This window comes from Brienomyrus brachyistius, unplaced genomic scaffold, assembly GCF_023856365.1.
Source record: "Brienomyrus brachyistius isolate T26 unplaced genomic scaffold, BBRACH_0.4 scaffold42, whole genome shotgun sequence".
In the NCBI taxonomy this organism is placed as follows: Eukaryota; Metazoa; Chordata; class Actinopteri; order Osteoglossiformes; family Mormyridae; genus Brienomyrus; species Brienomyrus brachyistius.
This window is the reverse complement of record NW_026042317.1, coordinates 2,325,868-2,349,780: the sequence shown is the minus strand read 5'-3', so window position 1 is coordinate 2,349,780 and position 23,913 is coordinate 2,325,868. Positions and strand designations below refer to the sequence as shown.

The following is a 23,913-nucleotide window of genomic DNA, read 5'->3' as shown; positions in this document are numbered from 1 at the left end:
AGTAGTTCTGTATCGTAGGAAAACGGAGGAATTGGAAAGTCCTCTGGCCACTGACGTTTTCGAGATGATATGGACTCAGGTGATGAAAGGATTACAGTGTCATTTGATGCCAGTGAGATACTGTCATCGATGTCAAATGAAACTGAATGTGATGTGCTTTCACCTGCAGTGATCAAAGTTAGAATGGCTTCATGATAGATCACCTTCACTGTCCCTAAATCATGAAGGTCTGCAGTAGAATTGAGGTTGAGAACAGAATACAGTATGTCAAAAATTGCCTTTCAATATTGTAACTAACGCACAGCCATCCTCAAAATCGCGGTAGCAAAAACGTTCCAAATTTAAGTTATGGCTGCCCATGCCGAGAGCGCGTGCACGCACACGCGCGCGCAGTAGAAGTTTCACTAAACTTTTACTGCTATTAAGAAAAACGTTATATTCCGCGAGGACCGACAAAAAAATCAAACGTTTAATTTTTCGCACATAAAGATGGAAACGTACTCACAGCGCCAAAAACTCGCGGTGAATCATGATGGCGGTGAATCATATGGCCACAGCGCGAAACCGCGTGAGTTCGCATAACCTGACGATAGCTGGTCTGATTCAGTTTACTACTTCAACAACAAAATCTCACCAACATAGGAAAACCAATAAATATGTAGCAGGATACATTATTTCACCACACAATACACTTTAAAAACAGTATTATATACTTACTTTTCTTTGGAAGTCACCTTAACGAGATAATGGCGTCTTAACCGCGCAGCAGGAATATTCTGGAAGACTTTGACGTCATGACGTCAGATGCACGACGCACAATAAGTGGAACTTAATTAGAGCTCTTTGGTTTAAATGAGAATAGCAAGTTAAGAGAACAGGTTGTAATTTCAAGTTGAGGGAAACCCAAAACACATATAACCGTGACTAAAGCAGAAAACTGAATAATAATCATTTAAAATATTGCTTTACCTCAACTACAGCTCAAATTCTCTTTTTAGAGTGTAACCATCTTCACCTGATATGGTGCCACCTGAATCTAACTCTAGGCATTTTAAATAGTGATGAATGTGAGGGGGTCCTAACTTTTTCCTCAGTGGAAATTAGCATCTTAGTCAATTTCTTTTCGTAAATAAGTGAATTTGTTTCTTGTTTTTGCGTAGATGATGTAATTACATCACCTTTATCTACAGATATAGCTTGAAAGAAGTTTTCATATGTTGATATTTTGATATTTCTTAATAAAGAACTAAATATTTAATAGGGTATCCTAATTTTTTCATGTGACCGTATATTATTTTATGTTTTTTTTATTTCAACAAATTGGCCTGTAATACTGTATCATTTAAAAATACCTGAATTTACTTATCAATGTTTTTGATGAAATAACTGATGTGAGTTAATATCCACCTACCAGCCAATCAGAAAATAGCATCTGTATTTTTGGGGTAAATTCCAAAATAAGTTACACGTGATCGCTGCAAGAACATTATTACATAGATGCGCACATGGAGAACAGAGAAGGTGGGAGTGGAAGAGCAGGATCCGATGTTCTGATGGGTTGTGCTCCCTTGTCGAAATGTGGTAACGTAACGCACACCGATGATTGCGTGGTTCAACCGAACACCGGTAAAAATTAAATTTGGCAATACAATACCTTTGTGGAAAATTGTACTTTATTGTGCAGGACAGTGGAATTATTGAAGTAGTCACATTTGCATTACGTGAAATAATATTTATAATAATGACTAATGAGAATCACAATGGTATTACGAAATACAATTTAAAGATTATACGTAGGATGCATCTATTAACCCTTCATGTTCACAGAGGCCCCAGCAGGAATCATCTGGTCTGGATCAGCATAAAAATGGATGGATCTGCTTCTGAAATGCGCCCCCCTGTGGGGTGTAACAGAAAGAGCCCTGAGAGGTAACAGTGTTACAGCCCACTAGCATGCATGTCTCGGGTCTAAATAGCAGAAGGCTAAACAGCAGTGTGATGTCGTCCCCATTGTATGAATTATATTTATACTATGAGAGTTTGTTTCCTCTCGCTGCCCACAGTGTCCTGATGGAGAGAGCAGACTCCCCTGTACCCAGCTGTGTTTCCCTGAAGAGTGACGCATCAATGGAGCAACCAATCTACTTCAGAGAGGGAGCTTTTCCTGCAGATCAAAGGTAAATGTGTATTTAAACAAACACTGTTAATGACATTCAGACTCTCAGTCAAATGGCACAGAGACACATACAAGCTATGAGGAAATAACATATTTATAATGAATGCACCAATTTTTAACTTTAGCAGATTCCATCACCTTGAGAATTTAAACAAAAGTTTTGTCTGTATTCTATATTAAAACATCTGAGGTAAATATATGAGGATTACTGTAAAACCTGACTTTCTGCGAGCTGGAATAGGAAGTGATTTAATCACAAAGTGGATTTTAAATTTCAGTCCTCAGCACAGAGCTGGAAAAAACTGGTTTGCCTGTTTCCCCCTGCATGTCCATTAAAGAATGACTCGACAAAATATTGTCAACATGCGAAATGGATATTTCTGTTTTGATAACAAATAATTTCACTCTCATGAATTCATTAGATCATACTCAGACGAAGGCTTCAGTTTAACATGTTTAGTCAAACTGTGTGGCTTAAACAATAAACTACTATCATCAGACAAAAAAAGAGAAAGACTATTGGTTCCTTTGCCAAAGGTGACGTTTAAATACTTGCCGATTCAGATCATAATTAATGTGACACTGTAGTGGTTCATGTTCCCTGAGTATAAAATAAGACGATTTGTTGATCCTGTCACGCCCAGCTCGTACGATCCTCGTGTGTGCTATGCCCTCCTGATTATCCACGTGTGCTTCCCCAATCGTACCCAGCTGTGTCTGATTATGTTTGCCCAGTTTTGTGTATTTCAGTCCGTGTCTTGCCCTGGTTCCTTTTCCGTCATTGATGTTTCTTGATGTTTGTAAGTGTAAGTGCTGGTGTTCCGTCTTGCCCGTCCCGCTCCTTTATTAAAGTCCCGTTTTCCCGTACTACCGCCTGCTAGCCTGCTTTCTGCTTACTTGCCTACCAGTTCACTCACCCGCTTTACCAGCCCGATCGTGACAGAATAACGGACCAAGAACTAAGAAAAGCATCTTCTGTGACTGAGGAGGATTGAGGGAGCAGTGTGTGGCTCTGTGGGCTAAACCTGCGTGCCTGTAATCAGAAGGTCGCCGGTTCAAACCCCGCCTCAGACTGTGGGTCCTTGAGCAAGGCCCTTAACTCCCAGCTCCCTGGGCGCCGCTACGGGTGGCAGTCCTTCGCAGACAACTTCCTCTATGGAGAGAAAAAAAAAAAAAAAAGAGCAAGTTGTGGGAGGCGTAAAGGCAATTTCCCTACGGGGACAATAAAAGTATTGATTATTATTATTACGTCAATCAGCTGCTATTTTGGATTGCCCAGCCCGGCATCCAGGAAGATCCCCCGGCATGGGATCTCATCAGCCGGAGCTGGGACAGCCGGTCCCTTGAGGAGGACGCGCAGTGTTACGGCCAACGAAGGTGACCCGCAGCGTTACGGCCGCAGAGGGCGACCCAGAGTGTTCCGACTGAGCCTGTGCTGACGTTCACTAGCATCCGGGGCCGCATGAGTCAGAATCTGGAGGTAGCCATCGAGCTCCTAATGTGCGTGGCCCTGCCAGGCTCTGTCAGCTTTCAGGCTGCCTGCCCTGCATGCGCAGCTGGGCCAGTTATATGACTGCAGATAAGATGTCAGGTGTGTTCCACCGCCAGACTCTGCCCCGCCAGGCCCTGTAAGCTCTCAGGCAGTCTGCCCTGCATGCGCAGCTTCCCTCACTGCTGCTGGCTGACAGCCAAAAGGTGATCCCTGAAGCGGTTAGTATTCTGTAATACAGTGGGACATTCCAGAGGGAGTGGCGCACGCTGATGACATCATGCACATTATGTCCACTGGGATGGAGAACAGGTGCAGGATGATGACATGTTTAATGTTTCATCATATTTAGGCAGCAGTATCGCCCCGGCTAGTGGGGACCCGGGGACCAGCTGGTACAGAAGCGGGGGGGCAGGGATGCAGGCAACTAGCTGATAGGCGCCCCCCCCGTCTGACGCTCCCTGCTCACCCGTGAGTCCCAGGCCGGCGCGGCCGTGGGGCAGTCGCTCACAGAGCAGGCGGCTCCATTGATAAGCAAAGCAGAGCCTTATCGAGGGGTGGGGTAGCGGGGGGGGGGGGGGATTCACTGTTTGCCGGGTTGCATAGGAAGCTTTGTGCTCACTCTGGGGAGGGGGTAACCCTGTAGGTGCTGAAGGACAGATTCGGCCCATTAGCCCTGTAGGTGCTGAATTTAACCAACGGGCTATTTAACCAGTTTCTTGACTGAGGATTGTGAATCAAATGCTGGTATTTAGCTCTGCTAATGAAGTGAATCACTCTAAATGTCACTGGGTACAAAGGGCTGCATAGAAAACTGTCCTTCCTGCCTGCTGTGTCTCTGTGTGCTGGAGCCTGATGTCACTGGTTCTCTTCTGCTGTCATGAGAAAATCAGGAAGCCGCCCCAGTGAATAAAGCTTAACTTGGCAGATACATCTTTCCAAACTACAACCCCAATTCCAAAAATGTCGGGATGTTCTGCAAATTGTAAATAAAATCAGAATGCAGTGATGTGGAAATCTGATAAACCAGTATTTTATTCATAACAGAACACAGAAAAAATATCAAATGTTTAAACTGAGAAAATGCATCATCGTAAGGAGAAAATTTGAATGTCGCAGCAGCAACACATCTCCAAAAAGTTGGGACAGGCCATGTTTACCACTGTGTGGCATCTCCTCTTCTTTTAACAACAGTCTGTAAATGTCTGGGCACTGAGGAGATCAGTTGTTTGAGTTTTGGGAGAGGAATGTTGTCCCATTCTTGTCTGATACAGGATTCTATTTGCTCAACTGTCCTAGATCTTCTGTGTCATATTTTTAGTTTTATGATGCACAAAATGTTCTCAATGGCTAAAAGATCTGGACCGCTGGCAGGCCAGTTCAGTATCCGGACCCTTCTTCTACGAATCCATCATGTCGTAATTGATGCAGTTTGTGGTTTGGCATTGTCATGTGGGAAAATGCAAGGTCTTCACTGAAAGAGACGTCATCTGGATGGGAGCATCTGTTGCCCTATAACCTGGACATACCTTTCAGCACTGATGGTGCCTTTCCAGATATGCAGGCTGCCCCTGCCATATGTACTAATGCACCCCCACACCATCAGAGATGCTGGCTTCTGAACTGAGTGCTGATAACACGCTGGGTGGTCCTTCTCCTCTTTAGTCCGGATGACATGGTGTCCCTGGTTTACAAAGAGAATTTTAAATTTAGATTCGACTGACCACAGAACAGTTTTCCACTCAGCCGCAGTCCATTTTAAATGAGCTTTGGCCCAGAGACGACGTCGGTGATTCTGGATCATCTTCATATACGGCTTCTTCTTTGGATGATAGAGTTTTAACTGGCATCTGTGCATGGCAGCGCGAATTGTGTTCACTGACAATGTTTTTGGGAAATATTCCTGAGCCTATTTAGTGATTCCATTACAGAATCATGCCTGTTTGTGATGCAGTGCTGCCTAAGGGCCAAAATATCACAGGCATCTAGTCTGGTTTTTCACAGAGATTTCTCCAGATTCTCAGAATCATTTGATTACATTATGTGCTGTAGATGATGAAATATTCAACTTCTTTGCAGTTTCATACTGAGGAACTTCTTTCTGAAATTGCTCCACTATTTGTCAGTGCAGTATTAGGGGGATTGTGACCCTCTGCCCATCTTTACTTCAGAGAGACACTGCAACTCTAAGATGCTCTTTTTATACCCAGTCATGTTACTCACCTGTTGCCAGTTGACATAATTATTTGCAAATTGTTCCTCCAGCTTTTGGGTTTTTGTACCACTAACTTTTCCAGCCTCCTATTGCCTCCATTCCAACTTTTTTGAGACTTGTTGCTGTCATGAAATTCAAAATCAGCCAATATTTTTCATGAATAGCAAAATGTCTCAGTTTATACATTTGATGTGCTTTGTTATGAATAAAATATGGGCTTATGATATTTCCATATCATTGCATTCTGTTTTTATTTACAATTTGCACAATGTCCCAACTTTTTGGAATTGGTGTTGTAATATACCACAAAGTTGTTCTTTATCTGCAGTAACAGCAATTTTAATGGGGAGGTTTTCAGTCTTTCCATTACATTTGTGTAGATGAATTGAGGACTTTATGTTTCTGCCTAATTCACAGAGACCAAATGGAAGAATGCAGTTCAGATCTACATGATAAATCGGGTTTATCATCCATATTGAAGGTTTGTATTTATTGCTGATATTTTCTTGGCTGTTTTGTCAATTAGGTTATATTTTATATAGCTGTATAATAAGAAATTCATCCTGTTAAAGGAAATATGTTTTAAACTATGATTCACAAGTGAAACTCTGAAAAGGTTTGGTGTAAGTAGCAATAATTGACTCTGACTGTTTATTTTAGTCGCTAGAGGAAAAAGCCATGAAGTTCCTAAAGGATGAGCTGAAGACGTTTGTGAGGTACCTAGATCAGAATTACCCAGAATGCTCTGAGCCTGAGCTGGAGGAGGACAATGACCTGGACTGTGATGGTCAGATGCAGAAGAACAGTGTTAGAGAGGTAGCTCTGAAGATCACACTGTACATCCTGAGGACCATGAAGCAAAATGATCTTGCTGACCTGCTGGACAAGAGTAAGAACTTTATAATATTATGTACATGTACAATATTGTGTAAACGTCTTAGGCAGCCAAAGAAAAGGATGTTTAAATGGTCTTCATATTGGTGTAGAACTACTATAATATGTATGTCAAAGTGTGTTTGCCATTTCAGAACCTCTCCCAAAATCACCTTAATATTTCGTGCAGTATATCCATGTATTTTTTTACTTGACCACTGACACACCTCATGTGGCTGATCAATATCTCATGGAGCTTTAAACTTATTTAATTAATTCATGAAGTGAGCTGGTGGTGAAATTTAACAAATACATGGACTGGCTGTGGTGCCCCTGAGGAGAGGTTTGGGAAATGAAAAGGGGTTTTGTGTGTTTTTTGGTTCTAAGCAAATATACACTTACTACCCAGATAAATGGCTTTAAACATTTCCTTTGGCTGCCTAAGGCTTATTCACGGTCCTGTATGCGGTGTTCCAGTAAAATACTCATGATAAAACTTTCAGTTTCATATTCACAGTCACATGGAAATATCTGGATATGTATGTGTAAAAAAAGTGTGTTTTTTGAAAATATTCTTCCTCTGATACTGGTCAGGATCACGGTGAGAATTAGTGAATTTTCCTCTCATTTCTTTTCAGGACAGCTCATGCTACAGGAATTCAAAGGTAAACTTAAGAAGCAATTTGAGTGTGTATTTGAAGGGAAAGCTAAGGAAGGACAGCCAACACTTCTCAGTGAGATTTACACAGAACTCTACATAACTGAAGGTGGGACTGGAGCAGTCAATGATGAACATGAAGTGAGACAGATTGAAACAGCATCCAAGAAAAGGCGAACAGAAGATACTACAGTCAAGTGCAATGATATAATTAAAGCCTTATGTGGGCGTGTGACACCTATCAGAACTGTACTCACTAAAGGAGTGGCAGGTATCGGGAAAACAGTCTCTGTGCAGAAATTTATTCTCAACTGGGCAGAAGGAAAAGCAAACCAGGATGTTCACTTCATATTTGCTCTTCCTTTCCGGGACCTGAATTTGATTAAGGGTGAATACAGTCTGATTGAACTGCTTCACCACTTTGTCCCAGAACTGAAATCATTTCAATCCACTGAGCTGTTTAGGTACAAAGTCTTGTTCATCTTTGATGGTCTCGATGAGTGTCGCCTTCCTCTTGATTTTCAGAACAATGAGAGCTGGTTTGATGTAACAAAGAAAACGTCACTGGATGTGCTGTTGACTAACCTCATTAAGGGGAATTTGCTTCCATCCGCTTTCCTCTGGATAACCTCCCGGCCAGCAGCAGCCAATCAGATACCTGCTAAGTGTGTCCACCAGGTGACAGAGATACGAGGGTTCAGTGATGTCCAGAAGGAGGAGTATTTCAAGAAGAGATTTAGTGATCAGAGCCTGGCCAGCAGGAATATCACACATGTGAAATCATCAAGGAGCCTCTTCATCATGTGCCACATACCTGTGTTCTGCTGGATTTCAGCCACTGTGCTTAAGAGGCTTTTTAGTGAGATTGACAGGGGAGAAATTCCAAGGACTCTGACTGAAATGTACACACACTTCCTGATCTTTCAGACAAGTTTAAAAAATGACAAGTATATGAAAAACCATAAAACTAAGCTTAAGGAATGCAGCAAGCAATTCCTTTTAAAACTTGGTAAACTGGCTTTGACAACCTTGAGAAAGGTCATCTCATATTTTATGAGCAAGATCTGACAGAGAATGGCATTGATGTCAATGACGCTTCAGTTTACTCTGGAGTGTGCACAGAAGTCTTTAAAGAGGAGTATGGGTTGTACCAGGAGAAGGTTTACTGCTTTGTGCATCTGAGCATCCAGGAGTATCTCGCTGCTTTATATGTGTTTCTGTCAAACTCATCAGCTGAACTGCTGAATACTGCAGTGGATCAGGCATTAGAGAGCAAGAATGGACACTTGGACCTCTACCTCCGCTTCCTCCTGGGCCTCTCAACAGACTCCAGTAAGACTCTGTTACAAAGGCTACTGGGACAGACAAGAACCAGATTATATAACATTAACGAAACAGCCCAATATATGAAGGAGAAAATAAAGGAGAATTTATCTCCAGAAAGGACCATCAACCTGTTCCATTGTCTGAATGAACTTGGTGACAATTCTCTAGTAGAGGAAGTTCAAAGATACCTGAATTCAGGAAACATTTCAGCAGATGACCTCTCACCTGCACAGTACTCAGCTCTGGGCTTTGTGATGCTGATGTCAGATGAGGAGCTGGATGTTTTTGACCTGAAGAAATACATCAGATCAGATGAAGGTCTTCAAAGGCTGCTGCCTGTGGTCAAGAAATCCAGGATGGCTCTGTAAGTGATGTGAAAAATGTCCAGTCCAGCAGTAATACATTAACATTATTTGAAAAAGATAAAATATGCTATTTATTTCTCCTTGTAGATTAATAACAGATAATAATGGATTTGTTTTTTGATAATCTGAAATCCAGATTTTATAATGACTGAAGGTAGTAACCCCATATGAAAAAAAAAACTAAACGTATGGTTCATATAAGACTATAAAGCATTTTTCTTATTTCAGTGATACAGTCAGGTCCATAAATATTGGGACATCGACACAATTCTAATCTTTTTGGCTCTATACACCACCTCAATGGATTTGAAATGGAATGAACAAGATATGCTTTAACTGCAGACTTTCAGCTTTAATTTGAGGGTATTTACATACAAACCAGGTGAACGGTGTAGGAATTACAGCAGTTTGTATATCTGCCACCCACTTTTTAAGGGACCAAAAGTAATGGGACAAATTAACAATCATAAATCAAACTTTCACTTTTTAATACTTGGTTGCAAATCCTTTGCAGTCAATTACAGCCTGAAGTCCGGAATGCACAGGCATCATCAAACGCTGGGTTGCATCCCTAGTGATGCTCTGCCAGACCTCTACTGCAACTGTCTTCTGTTCCTGCTTGTTCTTGGGGCATTTACCCTTCAGTTTTGTCTTTAGCAAGTGAAATACACACTCAATCGGATTCAGGTCAGGTGATTGACTTGGCCATTGCATAATATTCCACTTCTTTGCCTTAAAAAACTCTGGTTGCTTTCGCAGTATGCTTCAGGTCATTGTCCATCTGCACTATGAAGCACCGTCCAATGAGTTCTGAAGCATTTGGCTGAATATGAGCAGATAATATTGCCCGAAACACTTCAGAATTCATCCTGCTGCTTTTGTCAGCAGGCACATCATCAATAAATACAAGGGAACCAGTTCCAGTGGCAGCCATACATGCCCATGCCATGACATTACCACCACCATACTTCACTGATGATGTGGTATGTTTTGGATCGTGAGCAGTTCCTTTCCTTCTCCATATTCTTCTCTTCCCATCACTCTGGTACAAGTTGATCTTTGTCTCATCTGTCCATAGGATCTTGTTCCAGAACTGTAAAGGCTTTTTTAGATGTTGTTTGGCAAACTCTAATCTGGCCTTCCTGTTTTTGAGGCTCACCAATGGTTTGCATCTTTAGTTGAACCCTCTGTATTCACTCTGGTGAAGTCTTCTCTTGATTGTTGACCTTGACACACATACACCTACTTCCTGGAGAGTGTTCTTGATCTGGCCAACTGTTCTGAAGGGGTTTTTCTTCACCAGGGAAAGATTTCTTCGGTCATCCACCACAGTTGTTTTCCGTGGTCTTGCAACTCTTTTGGTGTTGCTGAGCTCACCGGTGCGATCTTTCTTTTTAAGAATGTTCCAAACAGTTGATTTGGCTACACCTAATGTATTTGCTATCTCTCTGATGGGTTTGTTTTTATTTTTCAGCCTAATGACGGCTTGCTTCACTGATAGTGATAGGTCTTTGCATCTCATATTGAGAGTTGACAGCAACGGATTCCAAATGCAAATAGCACACTTGAAATGAACTCCAGACCTTTTATCTGCTCCTTGTAAATTAGATAATGAGGGAATGACACACACTTGGCCATGGAACAGCTGAGCAGCCAATTGTCCCATTACTTTTGGTCCCTTAAAAAGTGGGTGGCAGATACACAAACTGCTGTAATTCCTACACCGTTCACCTGATTTGTATGTAAGTGTTGGGGAAAGCGCCCGGCGTTTCTACCCCAACTCCACCTTTTATTGAGACAACACACTTTATAGTTTTTACTTGCAAGGGTACCCACACTCTCTGCAATGCAAACTACAGCAGAATGTGTTACAAAGGGTGGTTCCCCTTGACTCCTTTATTTATAGTCAGTGGGAGGCACAAGAGTCATGCAGAATAGGGAGGTGAGAGAAAGTTCTGGTTTTGCTAAGGTGGGAATGCTATTATTAATATAATCTAAAGTATGAGGCTAGGGGAAAACAAAATAATGTATATACATATTTACATTCATTGCTGATCATACAGGAGTGATAACAAAATGATTAATAACAGTTTCTTCAACCTAACAGTCCCTCCTGTTTATCATGACAGTATGATCAGAAACATCAGTATTGTACAAGTTGCAAAAGCATTTCCAGTACAACCGTCATTTAGATCACATCATCATCATCCTAACTGTGGAGTACAGAAAACCATCAGGAGTCGTTCCTCCTGTTTATCATAGAAAAACATCTAATTCCATTACTTCAGGTCCGAGCCCTGCACGGGTGCTTTCGGCTCAGCCGTCATTATGAATTACATGTCTTCTTCATCGCTATCGCTGGAAACAGGCTCTGTCTCCATATTCTGAGTAAGGGAGAGAAACATTGTACTGTGTGTCCGAAAAGCGGCATTAAGAGCTTGATTAATAAACATTTTCAAACATGGTATAACAGTTATAAAACAACAGAAAAACAAAATAAAAAACAAAACAAAAGGTAGGCACATTTTCATCAGTATGGACCACCATGTTCCTGTAACAAACCAGTCCAGCCAGGAGGACTGCGGTTGACTGTCCATGGTCATCACTTTTTGTAAGTCACGGAGGCGGTCGAGGGCAATTGTCATATTAGGTGAGTGCACGTTGTCAGGAATGTAAGTGCAGTACGTTTGATTCAGGAGGACACATACTCCTCCTTGTGCCGCTGTCAGTAGGTCTAATGCCATACGGTTCTGGATAACCATCTGTCTGGTTATGTCCAATTGTTCGTTTTGTTGTTGATCAATTAGTATCGAACTATTTATGAAAAGACCTAGTCTATAATTTAGAGTTTCTACTCGCAGCCTGACCTTTTCCGACTCCTGCCCAGGGGAATAGGGACAGCGCAACTTTACTGCCCGTTCCCCACAGTTTATGTTCAGGGGGTACGTCTGTTCCCCACAAACTGTCATGGGGTTGTATTGATATCGAACGCTTCCTCCTGCTTCTGATGGAAACCTTACTTCCCTGTGCTATCAGGAAGGTGTGATCTGAAACAAAAATAGGAGCGCACACTCCAAACCAGTTCGGTGGTAGGACAAAGTATGCACGAGGTCCGCATAACCAAGCCACTCCGTCCACCCAATAAGTTCCATTACTGGGCCCCAAGAATGAGACAGGAGAGCCGTACATGCTGCTAACGAAGGTCGTGTCACAATTCGTGGTATTGCCTCCGATCCACCTAGTGCCATTATTCTGTTTGTAGCAGACTGAATGATTATATGTGGTTGGGTCTTGATATATTTGGACAGAAAAGGGGAATGATACATTGGTTTTAGTTACGGTGAAATCCACCCAAAAGTCTTGGAGAAATGTGCCGTTTTGGAACCCAGGGTCATCTGGGTATATTCCTGTGGCATCTTGCACAACAGTTTTTACGGTTATATTACCTGACCCATTAGTGGTGATATTAACATAGTCTCCATCTACGGAAAATATAAGTGAAACAATACTTTGGTACCCTATACCTGCAAAAGATGCAGCACATTTGGCCTGGGACATATTCATGGGTTTTCCATATACAGTGGGTCCTTCACTATGAGTAGGCATCACAGAACAAACATAGCAATTCGTCACATTTTTTGCTGTTACAGTGTCATGTACATATCGATACCAGTAGTTCTTCATGAACGGGTGTGAGTGGTCAGCAGGCAACGGGCGCAGATGGAAGTCGTCATGGGTCCATCGCCGTAGGTGCTGCAATGGAGCTAGTGGGAGCAAGGACAACCATACAAGTCCAACAACAAGAATGACCCCTAGAGTCACCTTACCACATCCCCACCCCATCAGAGCCATCCTAATAGAGTGCAGTTCAGTTGTTTTCTTCACCGGGTTGAGACAACAGCACCCTATTGGTTACTGTGCCTTTGTAGCGGACTTCCACTGCTACTCTGTCGCTGAGGCCTCTGATAAGGGCTTGATGGGTTTACAGTGACTTTTGTGTATCCAGGAAGGTCGTTCTGCGATCTTTACTGCTGTTGGTGTTGTGAGGAGGACTTGATAAGGACCGTCCCACCGGGGTGTGCTCCACTCCTTCCGCAACAGGACCTTGACCAGGATCCAATCCCCTGGCTGCAAGTTATCCTGTTGGTTAGAAACAGAATTTACTGGCAGACTACTGGGGCTATGTTTTTGTTGTGATGATAGCAACTTTCACATCCAATTAGCCAACGTATTTTCTCTGTCCACTTTCCCTATATCACTCATTTTGGTTGCTAGGGGAAACGGCCTTCCGTACACTATCTCAAAAGGTGTTAATCCTGCAGGAATGGGAGTTATTCTCATCCACAATTTTACTAGAGACAAACATTCTGGCCACGGCCTTTTTGTCTCTTCCATTGTTTTTCTGAGCCTTATTTTAATAGTGCCGTTAGTTCTCTCCACTAAGCCTGCACTCTGAGGGTGATAAGCACAATGATTCTTAAGCGTAAAACCTAATGCTTGTGAACAAAGGGACATGGTCTGATTTACAAAATGAGTCCCATTGTCTGATCTTATAATATGAGGTATGCCATAAGTAGGGAAATAATGGCCTACCAAACATTTTGCAACGGTCATTGCATCACAGTGCTTTACAGGGTATATTTCTACCCACTTAGAAAAGGTGTCTATAATGACTAGACAGTACTTTTTCCCTTGTGACCAAGATAATTCAATAAAATCCATATGTACAACTTGAAACGGGTACTCAGCTACGGGGAACTGGCTACGTTTTGGTCTCATGTTACCCTGTGCATTATGTTTACAGCAAATTAAGCATGTTCTACAAAATTGCTTTGCATAATCAGAAAAATGTATAGCATAAAAGTATTGCTGGATAATATGTACCATCCCTCCTGTTGAGACATGAGTATTTCCATGGCTCACTAAGGCAGCTGTTTTGTATAAGTTTTTTGGTAGGATGGGCTTGTCATTCATATAGTAAACTTTCCCTTGCTGTATTGCTCCTCTCTTGATCCAACTCTGTATTTCTGTTTTAGGAGCATGAATCTGTGCATCACACAGCACATCACTATCTATGAAAAGAATGTCTGCCACTGATAAGGTGGGCTGTTTCAGTGCCGCTTCTTTGGCAGTTTTATCTGCAAAGTTGTTTCCTTTAGCTATTGTGGAAGCATCGGTTTGGTGTGCTTTACATTTGCACAGTGCAAGGCGAGTCGGTAATTGTACAACATCTAATAATCTAAGTAGTAAGTGTCACGGGTCACGGTCGAGCGAAGCCTCGATCGTGCGGATCGGCGGGTAGGTAGCGGGAGACAAGGCGTAATCAGGGCAAACAGGGGTTTATTCAGGGGATCCGGGGCAGGGAACAGAAGACGCCAACTAACATCAATGACAGACACGGGTTAGTACAAATCAGGAACTTAAATACATGAAACAAGGCAGCAGGAAACAAGACACGACTGGGCACGATCAGGAAATCACACGTGGGTAATTAGGGGGCGTGGCACACACGAGGAGCGGACGGAGCGGGCGTCACAGTAAGTTTGTGTGAGTTAGAGACGTTCCCTGCGATGTTTTAAAACCTCTATTTTTCCACACTCTTGCATGGTGATGAACAGCTCCAAACACATATTGACTATCAGTGTATATAGTAAGTGACTTATTTTTGAATAGCTCGCATGCCCTAATTACAGCATAGAGTTCAGCCGCTTGTGCTGAACAAGCAGGTGGGAGTGCATTGGCCTCTAACACTTCAGTAGATGTAACTACAGCATACCCGACCTTATTTTTTCCCATATCATTTTTTGATGCTGATCCATCTACATAAACAACCATTGAATCTGATATTGGGGTCTGTAAAATATCTGCTCTGGGTTTTGTTTGCTCTTCCACAACTGCTTTGCACGAATGTGGCTCTCCATCTTCCGTTGTCGGAAGAAGGGTGCTAGTGTTAAGAGGACCACATCGCTGTATCGTGATGTTTGACTGTGAAAGCAGGAGTGAGACTAAGGTCAGATGTCTAGCATGTGTGAGGAACGGAAGCGGTGTCTGCAGTAAAACTAATGAAACTGAATGTGGCACCTTCAGGGTGAGTGGGTGACACAACACTAATTCTGCTGATAATTTTACTGCTTCTGCAGCAGCTGCACATGTTTTCAAACATTGTGGAAAACCAGCTGCTACTGCATCTAATCATTTAGAATAGAATGCTAGTGGTCTTTCCTTTGTCCCGAACAGCTGTGTTAATACCGCTTTCATATAACCTTGATTAGCATCAACACATAAGGTAAATGGTTGTTGATAATCTGGTAAGGCAAGTATCACATTTGTTTGTAGCATCATTTTTAAGTTTGTGAATGCCAATTTTCCTTCATTTGTCCACTGAATTTTATCTTTTAAGGCCATGTCTTTCCCATAAATTAAGGTTTGCAGAGGTTGAACGAGTGCGGCATAATCAGGTAGCCATTCTCTGCAATAATTACAAAGTCCTAAGAAGGACATCATTTGCTGTTTAGTCTTTGGCTTTGGTGCCTCTTGTATTGCCTGTTTTCTAGTTTCTAACAACGATCGACCTTGTTGGGAGAGTTTATGTCCAAGATATATAACTTCCTCCCTGCAATATTGTAATTTTTGTTTTGATGCTTTATGTCCTGTATCATATAAATGCTGTAACACCAACAATGTGGCTTCCTTACAATGCTGTTTTGTATCTGAAGCAATTAATATATCATCTACATACAGTAGCACTTGACTATGGGATGGTATTTTACAGGTACTCATAGAATATCTAAGGGCCATGGTATATACATGTGGACTTTCTGAAAACCCTTGAGGGAGTCTAGTATATGTGTATTTTTTTCCCTTATAGGTGAAACCAAATACATGTTGAGAATCAGGGTGCAATGGTACTGAGAAAAATGCATTACTGAGATCAACTACTGAGAAGTAACTTTTATCAGGGGTTAATGAGTTGAGCAATAAGTGTGGGTTGGGCACGTCTGGTGCTGCGTGTTGCACTATGTTATTAACTGGTCTTAAATCCTGCACCATGCACCATTTCCCTGTATGTACCTTCTGGACGGGGAAGATAGGAGTATTGCAAGTGGCCTCAGGAGTCTCTCGCAATATTCCTGATGCCAACATATCCTGCACTACAGGGGCTATACCTTTCTCTGCCTCAGGTTTTAATGGGTATTGTCTAACTACCGGACGGTGTTCTGATTTCACAATTACTTTGTATGGTGGGAACCCCTTTACCAGTCCTACATCAGTGGGGGAGGACGACCACAACCCTTCCGGGAGGCGATCTAGATCTGGACATGATCCCACCTCCAGAACAGAAAAAATTTGTCAGGTTGGGTCCTGCAAGTGTGTGGTGAGAGTGGTTTGAACTCTCCATCCCAAAGGAAACCGCCACACATTGTGTTTTTTGTCATAGCTCCAACATGAGCCAGGTACGGGTTGGTAGTCATTGTAACTGTGCATGGAATCTTGTAAGAACATCTCTACATCCCTCCACTGCATCTGAGGTGGTTTTGATAGAGATACGTGTGGTGTTTCCCCTCTGAACACAACCTGTTGTTTGTTAGATAAGATGACTGAGGCAGCAGAAAAGCCAGTAGTGGAGTTAACATACAAATGTTGTAAGGTAATACAAGTGTCTTGGAGGGCATGAAACGTTTTGTCATAGGCATAATCTGGTCCTGGGGTGCCTTTGTACCACATAGTGACGTGTAAGGCATCGTCAGGCATGAACTGGGTTTGTTTAGGGGACTGCTTTTCTCTAGTTTTTCGCAACAATTCTCGTGTCTGTGCAGTTCCCCCTAGGTCCAGAGACCAGTAATATTGTGGTGCTCCGGTTCCTTGCACAACATAGGCTTCCTCATTTATGATTGCTTTCATGCCAGAGTTTGTGGCAACTACACTAATGCCCATCTGTACCATAAGGTCACGGCCTAACAGATTGACAGGGCAAGAAGGGCTTATTAACACTTGTGCTTGACATTCAATCCCAGTTTCCTTATCTTTTACTGCAACTGGGTTTGTTAACTGATGACTGTCTGTTTGGCCTCCTGCTGTTTTTATATTTATGACAGATGAGGAGTATGTGACTTCAGGAGGACTGGAGGTTAGGACAGTCCTACAGGCTCCAGTATTCTGCCACACGTCCCCATTTATGGGTAAACAACTGTCTTAGGCATCGGTACATTTCCCTGCCGTTCAAATGAAAACTACTTTGTAATTCTAGGATGGCAGTCCAAAACTCGGGTACCCCTTCTTCAACCGGGGGTATTCCTTTTAAAGCCGCTGTTCTATCCTCAGCGGTCCAGGGTCTATATACTAACATAGTTTCGGGTCCTGCATTATTTGGCCCTCGATTTGGGTTTGCCACTTCTACGAGGGGACACTGCCATTCTACCTCCTCTTGTTCTGTGTTATTTTTTGGATGCCATTGTACTTTAGCTGTGGCCAAATCTTTTACAGGATATAGAGAGGGATCAGACCCTCGAGTTAACATGCGAGATGGTTCCCCCCCCCCCCCCTCCCCCCTGCTTCTTGTCTATTTGCGGCTGGAACCAGCGCCGGTGCAGGCACAGGAATTTGTGGGGGCGGTGGAGGAGCTGGAGGGGCAGAAGGTCTTGCTGCCGTTTCTTCGTCTAGTGTGATTAAAGCCGCCTGCAGTTTTTTCTCCTTATTTCCCTTTTTCTGTTGTCTCTTATTATCTCTTAGTTTACTCTGTTCTAACCATGCATCAGAGAAAACATATTCCTTTTTTCTATCTTGGCCTTTTTTATTATTGGTAGTCTGTAACATCTCCAGTTTTAAGTTTCCCTGTAACTTTAATATGTCTGGAGTATGGAGTTTTCCTTCAAACCCATGTTTTTTCCTCCATCTCTGACTACTTATTTGTCCTGATCCTGGTTTATATCCTTCCATAAACTTCTCATCTCCCTCTAGTTTGATTTGTTTACTCTGGTTTTTTCCCATTGTTACCTTTTATTGAATACACTACAAAACATAAAAAATCCTAAAAGCAAGTCCCTGGCATGAGACCTCAGGAGTACACCAACACGGCCTTCTACTGCTCCCTATTAGAGCAGCGGTGTTAGTTTTCAGGGATGAAACCCATCCTTTATCCTTCAGTCACCAGTATGTTGTTGCTTTTAGGGTGGATCGTGTAGGTTAGTCTAAAACCTGTAAGGACACATCCACATAGAACGCCGTACACTCTCTCCCACAACGCCTACTTTCGCTCCCGCTTAATTTCGGCTAAGCTTAACCACATGCATACCTTGGCCACCTACTCACTTAGGTGCCGTATGTCTCACTTGGCCACCTATTCACTTAGGCGCCGTGTTTCTCACCTATGTAGTGTGCTCTCTGTTCCATCACCGAGGTCCTTCAGACATCACCAGATGTCGAGCGCAGTTCTAACCACCGGCCTGATGACGAATTCACATCACAGGTCTTTCTTGCACCCGACTTCGAGTGGCTGTCGACAGACTTCGGTGTCGCTTCTCTCGGCGTACTGGAGACGTCTTCGGGGTTCCTCGGATCCGGCTCGAAGGACCAAATTCTATGTTGGGGAAAGCGCCCGGCGTTTCCACCCCAACTCCACATTTACGAGACACACACTTTATAGTTTTTACTTGCAAGGGTACCCACACTCTCTGCAATGCAAACTACAGCAGAATGTGTTACAAAGGGTGGTTCCCCTTGACTCCTTTATTTATAGTCAGTGGGAGGCGCAAGAGTCATGCAGAATAGGGAGGTGAGAGAAAGTTCTGGTTTTGCTAAGGTGGGAATGCTATTATTAATATAATCTAAAGTATGAGACTAGGGGAAAACAAAATAATGTATATACATATTTACATTCATTGCTGATCATACAGGAGTGATAACAAAATGATTAATAACAGTTTCTTCAACCTAACAGTAAGTACCCTCAAATTAAAGCTGAAAGTCTGCAGTTAAAGCACATCTTGTTCGTTTCATTTCAAATCCATTGTGGTGGTGTATAGAGCCAAAAAGATTAGAATTGTGTCGATGTCCCAATATTTATGGACCTGACTGTATAACAACAGATAACGTGTCATGTTATGGTGGGAGAAGGATGATCCAAAGGCAGGCTGTCAGCAAGTGAAACCCTTAGCAGGGGAATTTTTTGTGGGAAACGGGCAGGGCAGCACATATAGAGAGAGAACAATAACCGAACAGGGAGCACAGGCCTAAGAAACGCTAATATTCATGACTAACAGAGGAGTAAATACAAGGCAGCTGTGGCTGGTTAACAAGGGCAGGAACAAGAGGTAAGACTAACGAGCTTCAGGCGCGGCTGATTAGAAGCTACGCCCAAGGGAAATGCAGGGAGCAGACAAGTGGGGTGGGGCTGTGTGTGAAATAATGTTTTTATAAGTTCACTACAAGTCAGTGGTTTTCCTTGTATGACTACAGCCACATTCATACTAAAAACATACACTTGACATGTAAGACACTCGGGAGAAAAGTCTACAGGAAAAATCTAAACTTTTACATGAACTTTACATTTTACCATACGTGACAACAAGCGCTGTAAAAAACAATAATTATACAATAGTAATTATTGTATAATATTCCAATTAAGATAAAGGCCCCTATTCAACATGACACAAAGTGGTTCCAGGCATGATGCAAGTCTCTTGACTTACCTGAGCCTGATGCAGTTTTTTTGTCCAGCTAGGAGTTAACAGCTTTGCTCAAGGGCCCATAGACATGTAACTATGCTGCTGAGACTGGACATGAACTAGTAACCTTCTGATCATAGGCGCAGGGGCTCACTGAGTCACGTGCTGTCCTCCCCAAAATGGGTAAAATGGTTAATGTGTGATGTTAATACTTATAATGTTAATGCTTATAATTGACTTGTATTCACTAGTTCTGCAGTTAAACGTACTTGGAAAATACTTGTGCAAATACTTTTTATTACGTAAATTCTGCACAGCATTTCTTTCAGTGCACTTTTAAAATAACCGTGAAATACTGCACCATTGACTTTAGACCCAGTTTGGCTCAGGCCATGTGGCTCAGCAGACTAAACCTCTATACCCATGATCAGAAGATCACCACTTCATGCTCAGCTTCAGCAGAACAGTCAATCACATCAATGGGCCCTTTAGAAAAGCCCTTAACTCCCTGATGAAACTGCATCAGGTTCATGCTGGCAAAGACACCTGCATCATGCCTGGTGTCACTTTGCATCAGATACTGAATAGAGGCTTAATTGGCATTGCCCATACTATTTGCTAAACTTGAGTTTGCTTTACTTATAAAGTGATAAATTTACCCCCAAAAAAATAATAAAAACATATATGTCACGCCCAGCTTGTACGATCCTCGTGTGTGCCACGCCCCCCTGATTATCCACGTGTGCTTCCCCGATCGTACCCAGCTGTACCTTGTTGTTTTGCTCTGTCTTGTCTATTTCAGTCCCTGTTTTGCCTTGGTTCTTTGTCTGTCATTGATGTTAGTTGATGTTCGTGCTTTGTCCCGTTTGTAGTTCTGAATAAACTCGAAGTTTGCCCGTATTGCGCCTGTCTGCCTGCTTTCTGCCCGTCTGCCTGCCCGAGCGATTCTCCGCTCCCCAGCGATGGCGGCGAAACCTGACAATATATATATTGTACCATTTTATAGAATGTCCCAGTATGCATAAACAGTGGGAAACCACTCTTATATTCTTTTCAGTTCTGGATGTAAATATATAAGTATTTCTGTAAATACTGGATAAATGTGGTAAATGACTCTGTTCCCTTGAGTGTAAGGCCGCTGGTTCAGATCTCCTGGCCCGGTAAGTCGTCATCCTTAGGCCCTTAATGCCGATCTCTGCAGGGACGCTGGATCCTGGCTGACCCAGTGCTGTGACCCCAAACTTCCTCTCACCTGTATATGTGTCTGTGCTTCTCATGGAGATCAAGATGGAACAGACAAAAAGACAATTTCTGAATTTTTCCTTTTTCAATAAGGATGATAAATATTCAGAAATATTTCAAACAAAGGTTTTTGTTAAAAACCTATCTCACAGGATTGATGGTTCTCCAACTAGGGTATAAATTCTCAGGTACACAATACAGAAAATTCTCACAATACAGAAAAAAAGATTTCAGTCAAGGAATCAGTAATTTAAGTGTAATTTAAAAAATAATAATTAATTTTTTTTTTTTAATTAAAAATCATATAATTATTGAATAACCTAAATAATAAACAAACTGTAATGCAGGCAGGACCAGGAAAGCACGGATCCAGAAATGCAGGTAACCTCTGGTTTTAATGGGCAGGTCAAAGCTAAAGTACAGGCAAGGAGTAGAGAAGGTCGTGGTCGGGAAACGTGAGCGGGAGTCAGTGGCCAGAGGGTCCGTCCTACGGTTATGCACGGGACACGAACACAAGGGGAAGAGGGTACAAGACGTGCTGGTCTCGGCAGGGAAGGCTGAGAAGGCTGGTCAGGAGCGGGAACGGGTCTGGGGAGAGGAAAGGGAGCAGGTAAGGTACAAACACTAGGCAGACGGACTCGGTACGGGAAAGCAGGGAGACGCAAGACAAAGAATCGCTTCGTATGGCTCAAATACATTTGGCTCAATACTTCGCACCGTGCTTGGGTTCCTCGGTTCCTTTAGACTGGTTTGCTAATTGCCTGTGACATTGTACACCTGCCGAGTTTTGCCCGCATGGGTGTGACAGGTGAGTTCCGCCTGCGTGGGCGTGACACAAACTCCTCGGAAAATCTTTCAAATCCCACAAAACACATTGTCACACACATATCTCAGGCAGGAAGAGAATCCAAAACCCTACAAAGGGTCGGCTGTAATGCCAATCAGTGACTCACTGCTCGCTGCTCCGAGCTTCATAAAAATACTTAAGCATATATTGAAATCTTTCAGGGCCCTTTAAGACGGTTAATTCAAAAAGCAGTTATGAGTTGATTAGGGAGTTTCATGCAAAAAAAAAAATAGATTTTGAAATAGATTTATGAGAGAACCTGTAATATGCTAACAGCTTCCTATTTGAGTAGATTGATCCAGTTCCCAAATATGCTACAGACAAAGCCTTTCGGCATATTTATGCTTTGAATTGAAAATGCTCACTATATTCTTCATGACAGGGAACATGATGACCATCAGAGGACTGACCAAAATTTAAATCTGAACATGTATAATAACATTGCTAACTGAAGCAATGTAAGGTATTCTTGTGTGTAGACTCCAATTCGCTTTAAAGCAACGCAGTCTGGACATGACGTTTGTTTTCATGCCTTGTATCACTACAGTCATTAATAGAGACAGGAGACAGAAGTGTGTGTATAATAATTTGCCTCCCTTTTCAGGCTGAACTGCTGTAATCTCACAGAGGAATGCTGTGAGGCACTGGCTTCAGCTCTCAGATCACACTCCTCACAACTGAGAGAGCTGGACCTGAGTGACAATGACCTGCAGGACTCAGGAGTGAAGCTGCTCTCTGCTGGACTGGGGGATTCACACTGTAAACTGAAGATATTGAAGTCAGTATTATTGGGTATTCTACACTGTAAAATTTAAATAGTAAATTCAATTATTTTAATAATAATTCTTGTTCAAATGCTAAAATCTTATGCAGTGCTTAAGTGAAATACAGGTATTTTTTATTATTATTGGATGGGAGCTTACGAGTCCTGTCCTAGGATTTCACAATATTGTCATACCTCTACTGCCTTTAACGGTGAAGCTGGAACTGTTCAGTTGCATGGTTCTCAATATGTAAGTTGTTAACGTTGTTAACATACTCTGTTCTAGATTAGCTGATGATAACATACTCCACCTAATATTATCCATCCATCCATCCATCCATCCATCCATTATCTATACCACTGGAGCCAATCCCAGCACCTTCAGGCGACAGGCAGGTTTATTAGCAAATAATGCACTGCAAACTAACATTTAGCATTGACTTACCAACAGTTCAGGTAACGGCCATGGATCGATTTAAAATGTCCTATCCACATTCCCGCTCTGATTACGTGCTCCTGACATGTTTGTGAATCTACTCTGAGTGTAATTGTTTTTATGCAACAATATAAGGTTTTAACAAATACTATTAAGATCAAAAACATTTGTTTTAAGTGTAGGTAATTTGAATTTTGACGGCCCAGTTATGGTTCTACCTGATTTTGGTCATAACAGGCCCAGTGATGGCCCAAATTAAAAATGTCTTAATTCGCTCTTAATTCTCCAATTTTGTCTGGGTAGGCTGCTTGCGGTTTCAGTCAAAAATAACAAGACAAGCGTCTTTGAGCAACACTTTCCCTTTTTCCTGCAAAGTGTCCTGAAAACCGATCAGTGGTGTGCAAAACATATTGGGCAACACTTTGTTGTCCTCCAGAAAACCCCTTACAAAAACAAGGTAACCCAGATAGCACACATATGTTGATTGCATATTAAACAACGTTGATTTAGCATTGATTTTGCTTGTTGAAAAGGTCGTCTATCCAACGTTGAAATCAACCATTTGCGATAAGGATTCAACGTTGTTTCAACACTTGTTTGGCAACTTCGTTATCTATTGATTTAATGTTGAATTACTGTATGTTGAACCAATATTGGGTTATGATTGTTTCACAAGTGAATTAATGTTGAAATTATGTTATATCCAGCAGGGCTTTCTAAAGCTTAATAAAAATAACATGTACAAATATTCCAATTGAAAACAATTTATTATTCACATTATGTATACATTCACAGAAAAATAGCACAATGGTACACAACAAATGTGCCAGTGTTAAATTAACACTGCATGGTGTCTATT

The 23,913-nt window shown here is 42.1% G+C and overlaps 2 protein-coding genes across 2 annotated transcripts in view; both read left to right on the top strand.

Moving 5' to 3' along the window:
* The first annotated feature begins 1,801 nt into the window (after nucleotides 1–1,801).
* Nucleotides 1,802–8,511, top strand: LOC125722765 (NLR family CARD domain-containing protein 3-like). Its single transcript, XM_048998966.1, has 5 exons — nucleotides 1,802–1,929; nucleotides 2,064–2,177; nucleotides 6,298–6,361; nucleotides 6,541–6,769; nucleotides 7,392–8,511. Exons 1-5 carry the CDS (start codon nucleotides 1,868–1,870, stop codon nucleotides 8,477–8,479), a joined length of 1,557 nt encoding a protein of 518 aa, XP_048854923.1. The 5' UTR covers nucleotides 1,802–1,867; the 3' UTR covers nucleotides 8,480–8,511.
* Nucleotides 8,486–23,913, top strand: part of LOC125722753 (protein NLRC5-like) — a 519,818-nt gene continuing 504,390 nt past the window's right edge. Inside the window, exons 1-2 of the mRNA XM_048998943.1 lie at nucleotides 8,486–9,101; nucleotides 22,460–22,633. Coding sequence (XP_048854900.1) covers nucleotides 8,818–9,101; nucleotides 22,460–22,633 — 458 coding nt within the window. The 5' untranslated portion in view covers nucleotides 8,486–8,817. The remainder of the gene's footprint in view (nucleotides 9,102–22,459; nucleotides 22,634–23,913) is intronic.

What these genes read in the sequence shown, in the direction of transcription:
- LOC125722765 (XM_048998966.1), top strand. Translation starts at nt 1,868, where the DNA reads ATGGATGGATCTGCTTCTGAAATGCGCCCCCCTGTGGGGTGTAACAGA. An exon ending in GCTTTTCCTGCAGATCAAAG is followed by an intron (nt 2,178 to 6,297) that starts GTAAATGTGTAT and finishes CCTAATTCACAG; the next exon opens with AGACCAAATGGAAGAATGCA. An exon ending in TGCTGACCTGCTGGACAAGA is followed by an intron (nt 6,770 to 7,391) that starts GTAAGAACTTTA and finishes ATTTCTTTTCAG; the next exon opens with GACAGCTCATGCTACAGGAA.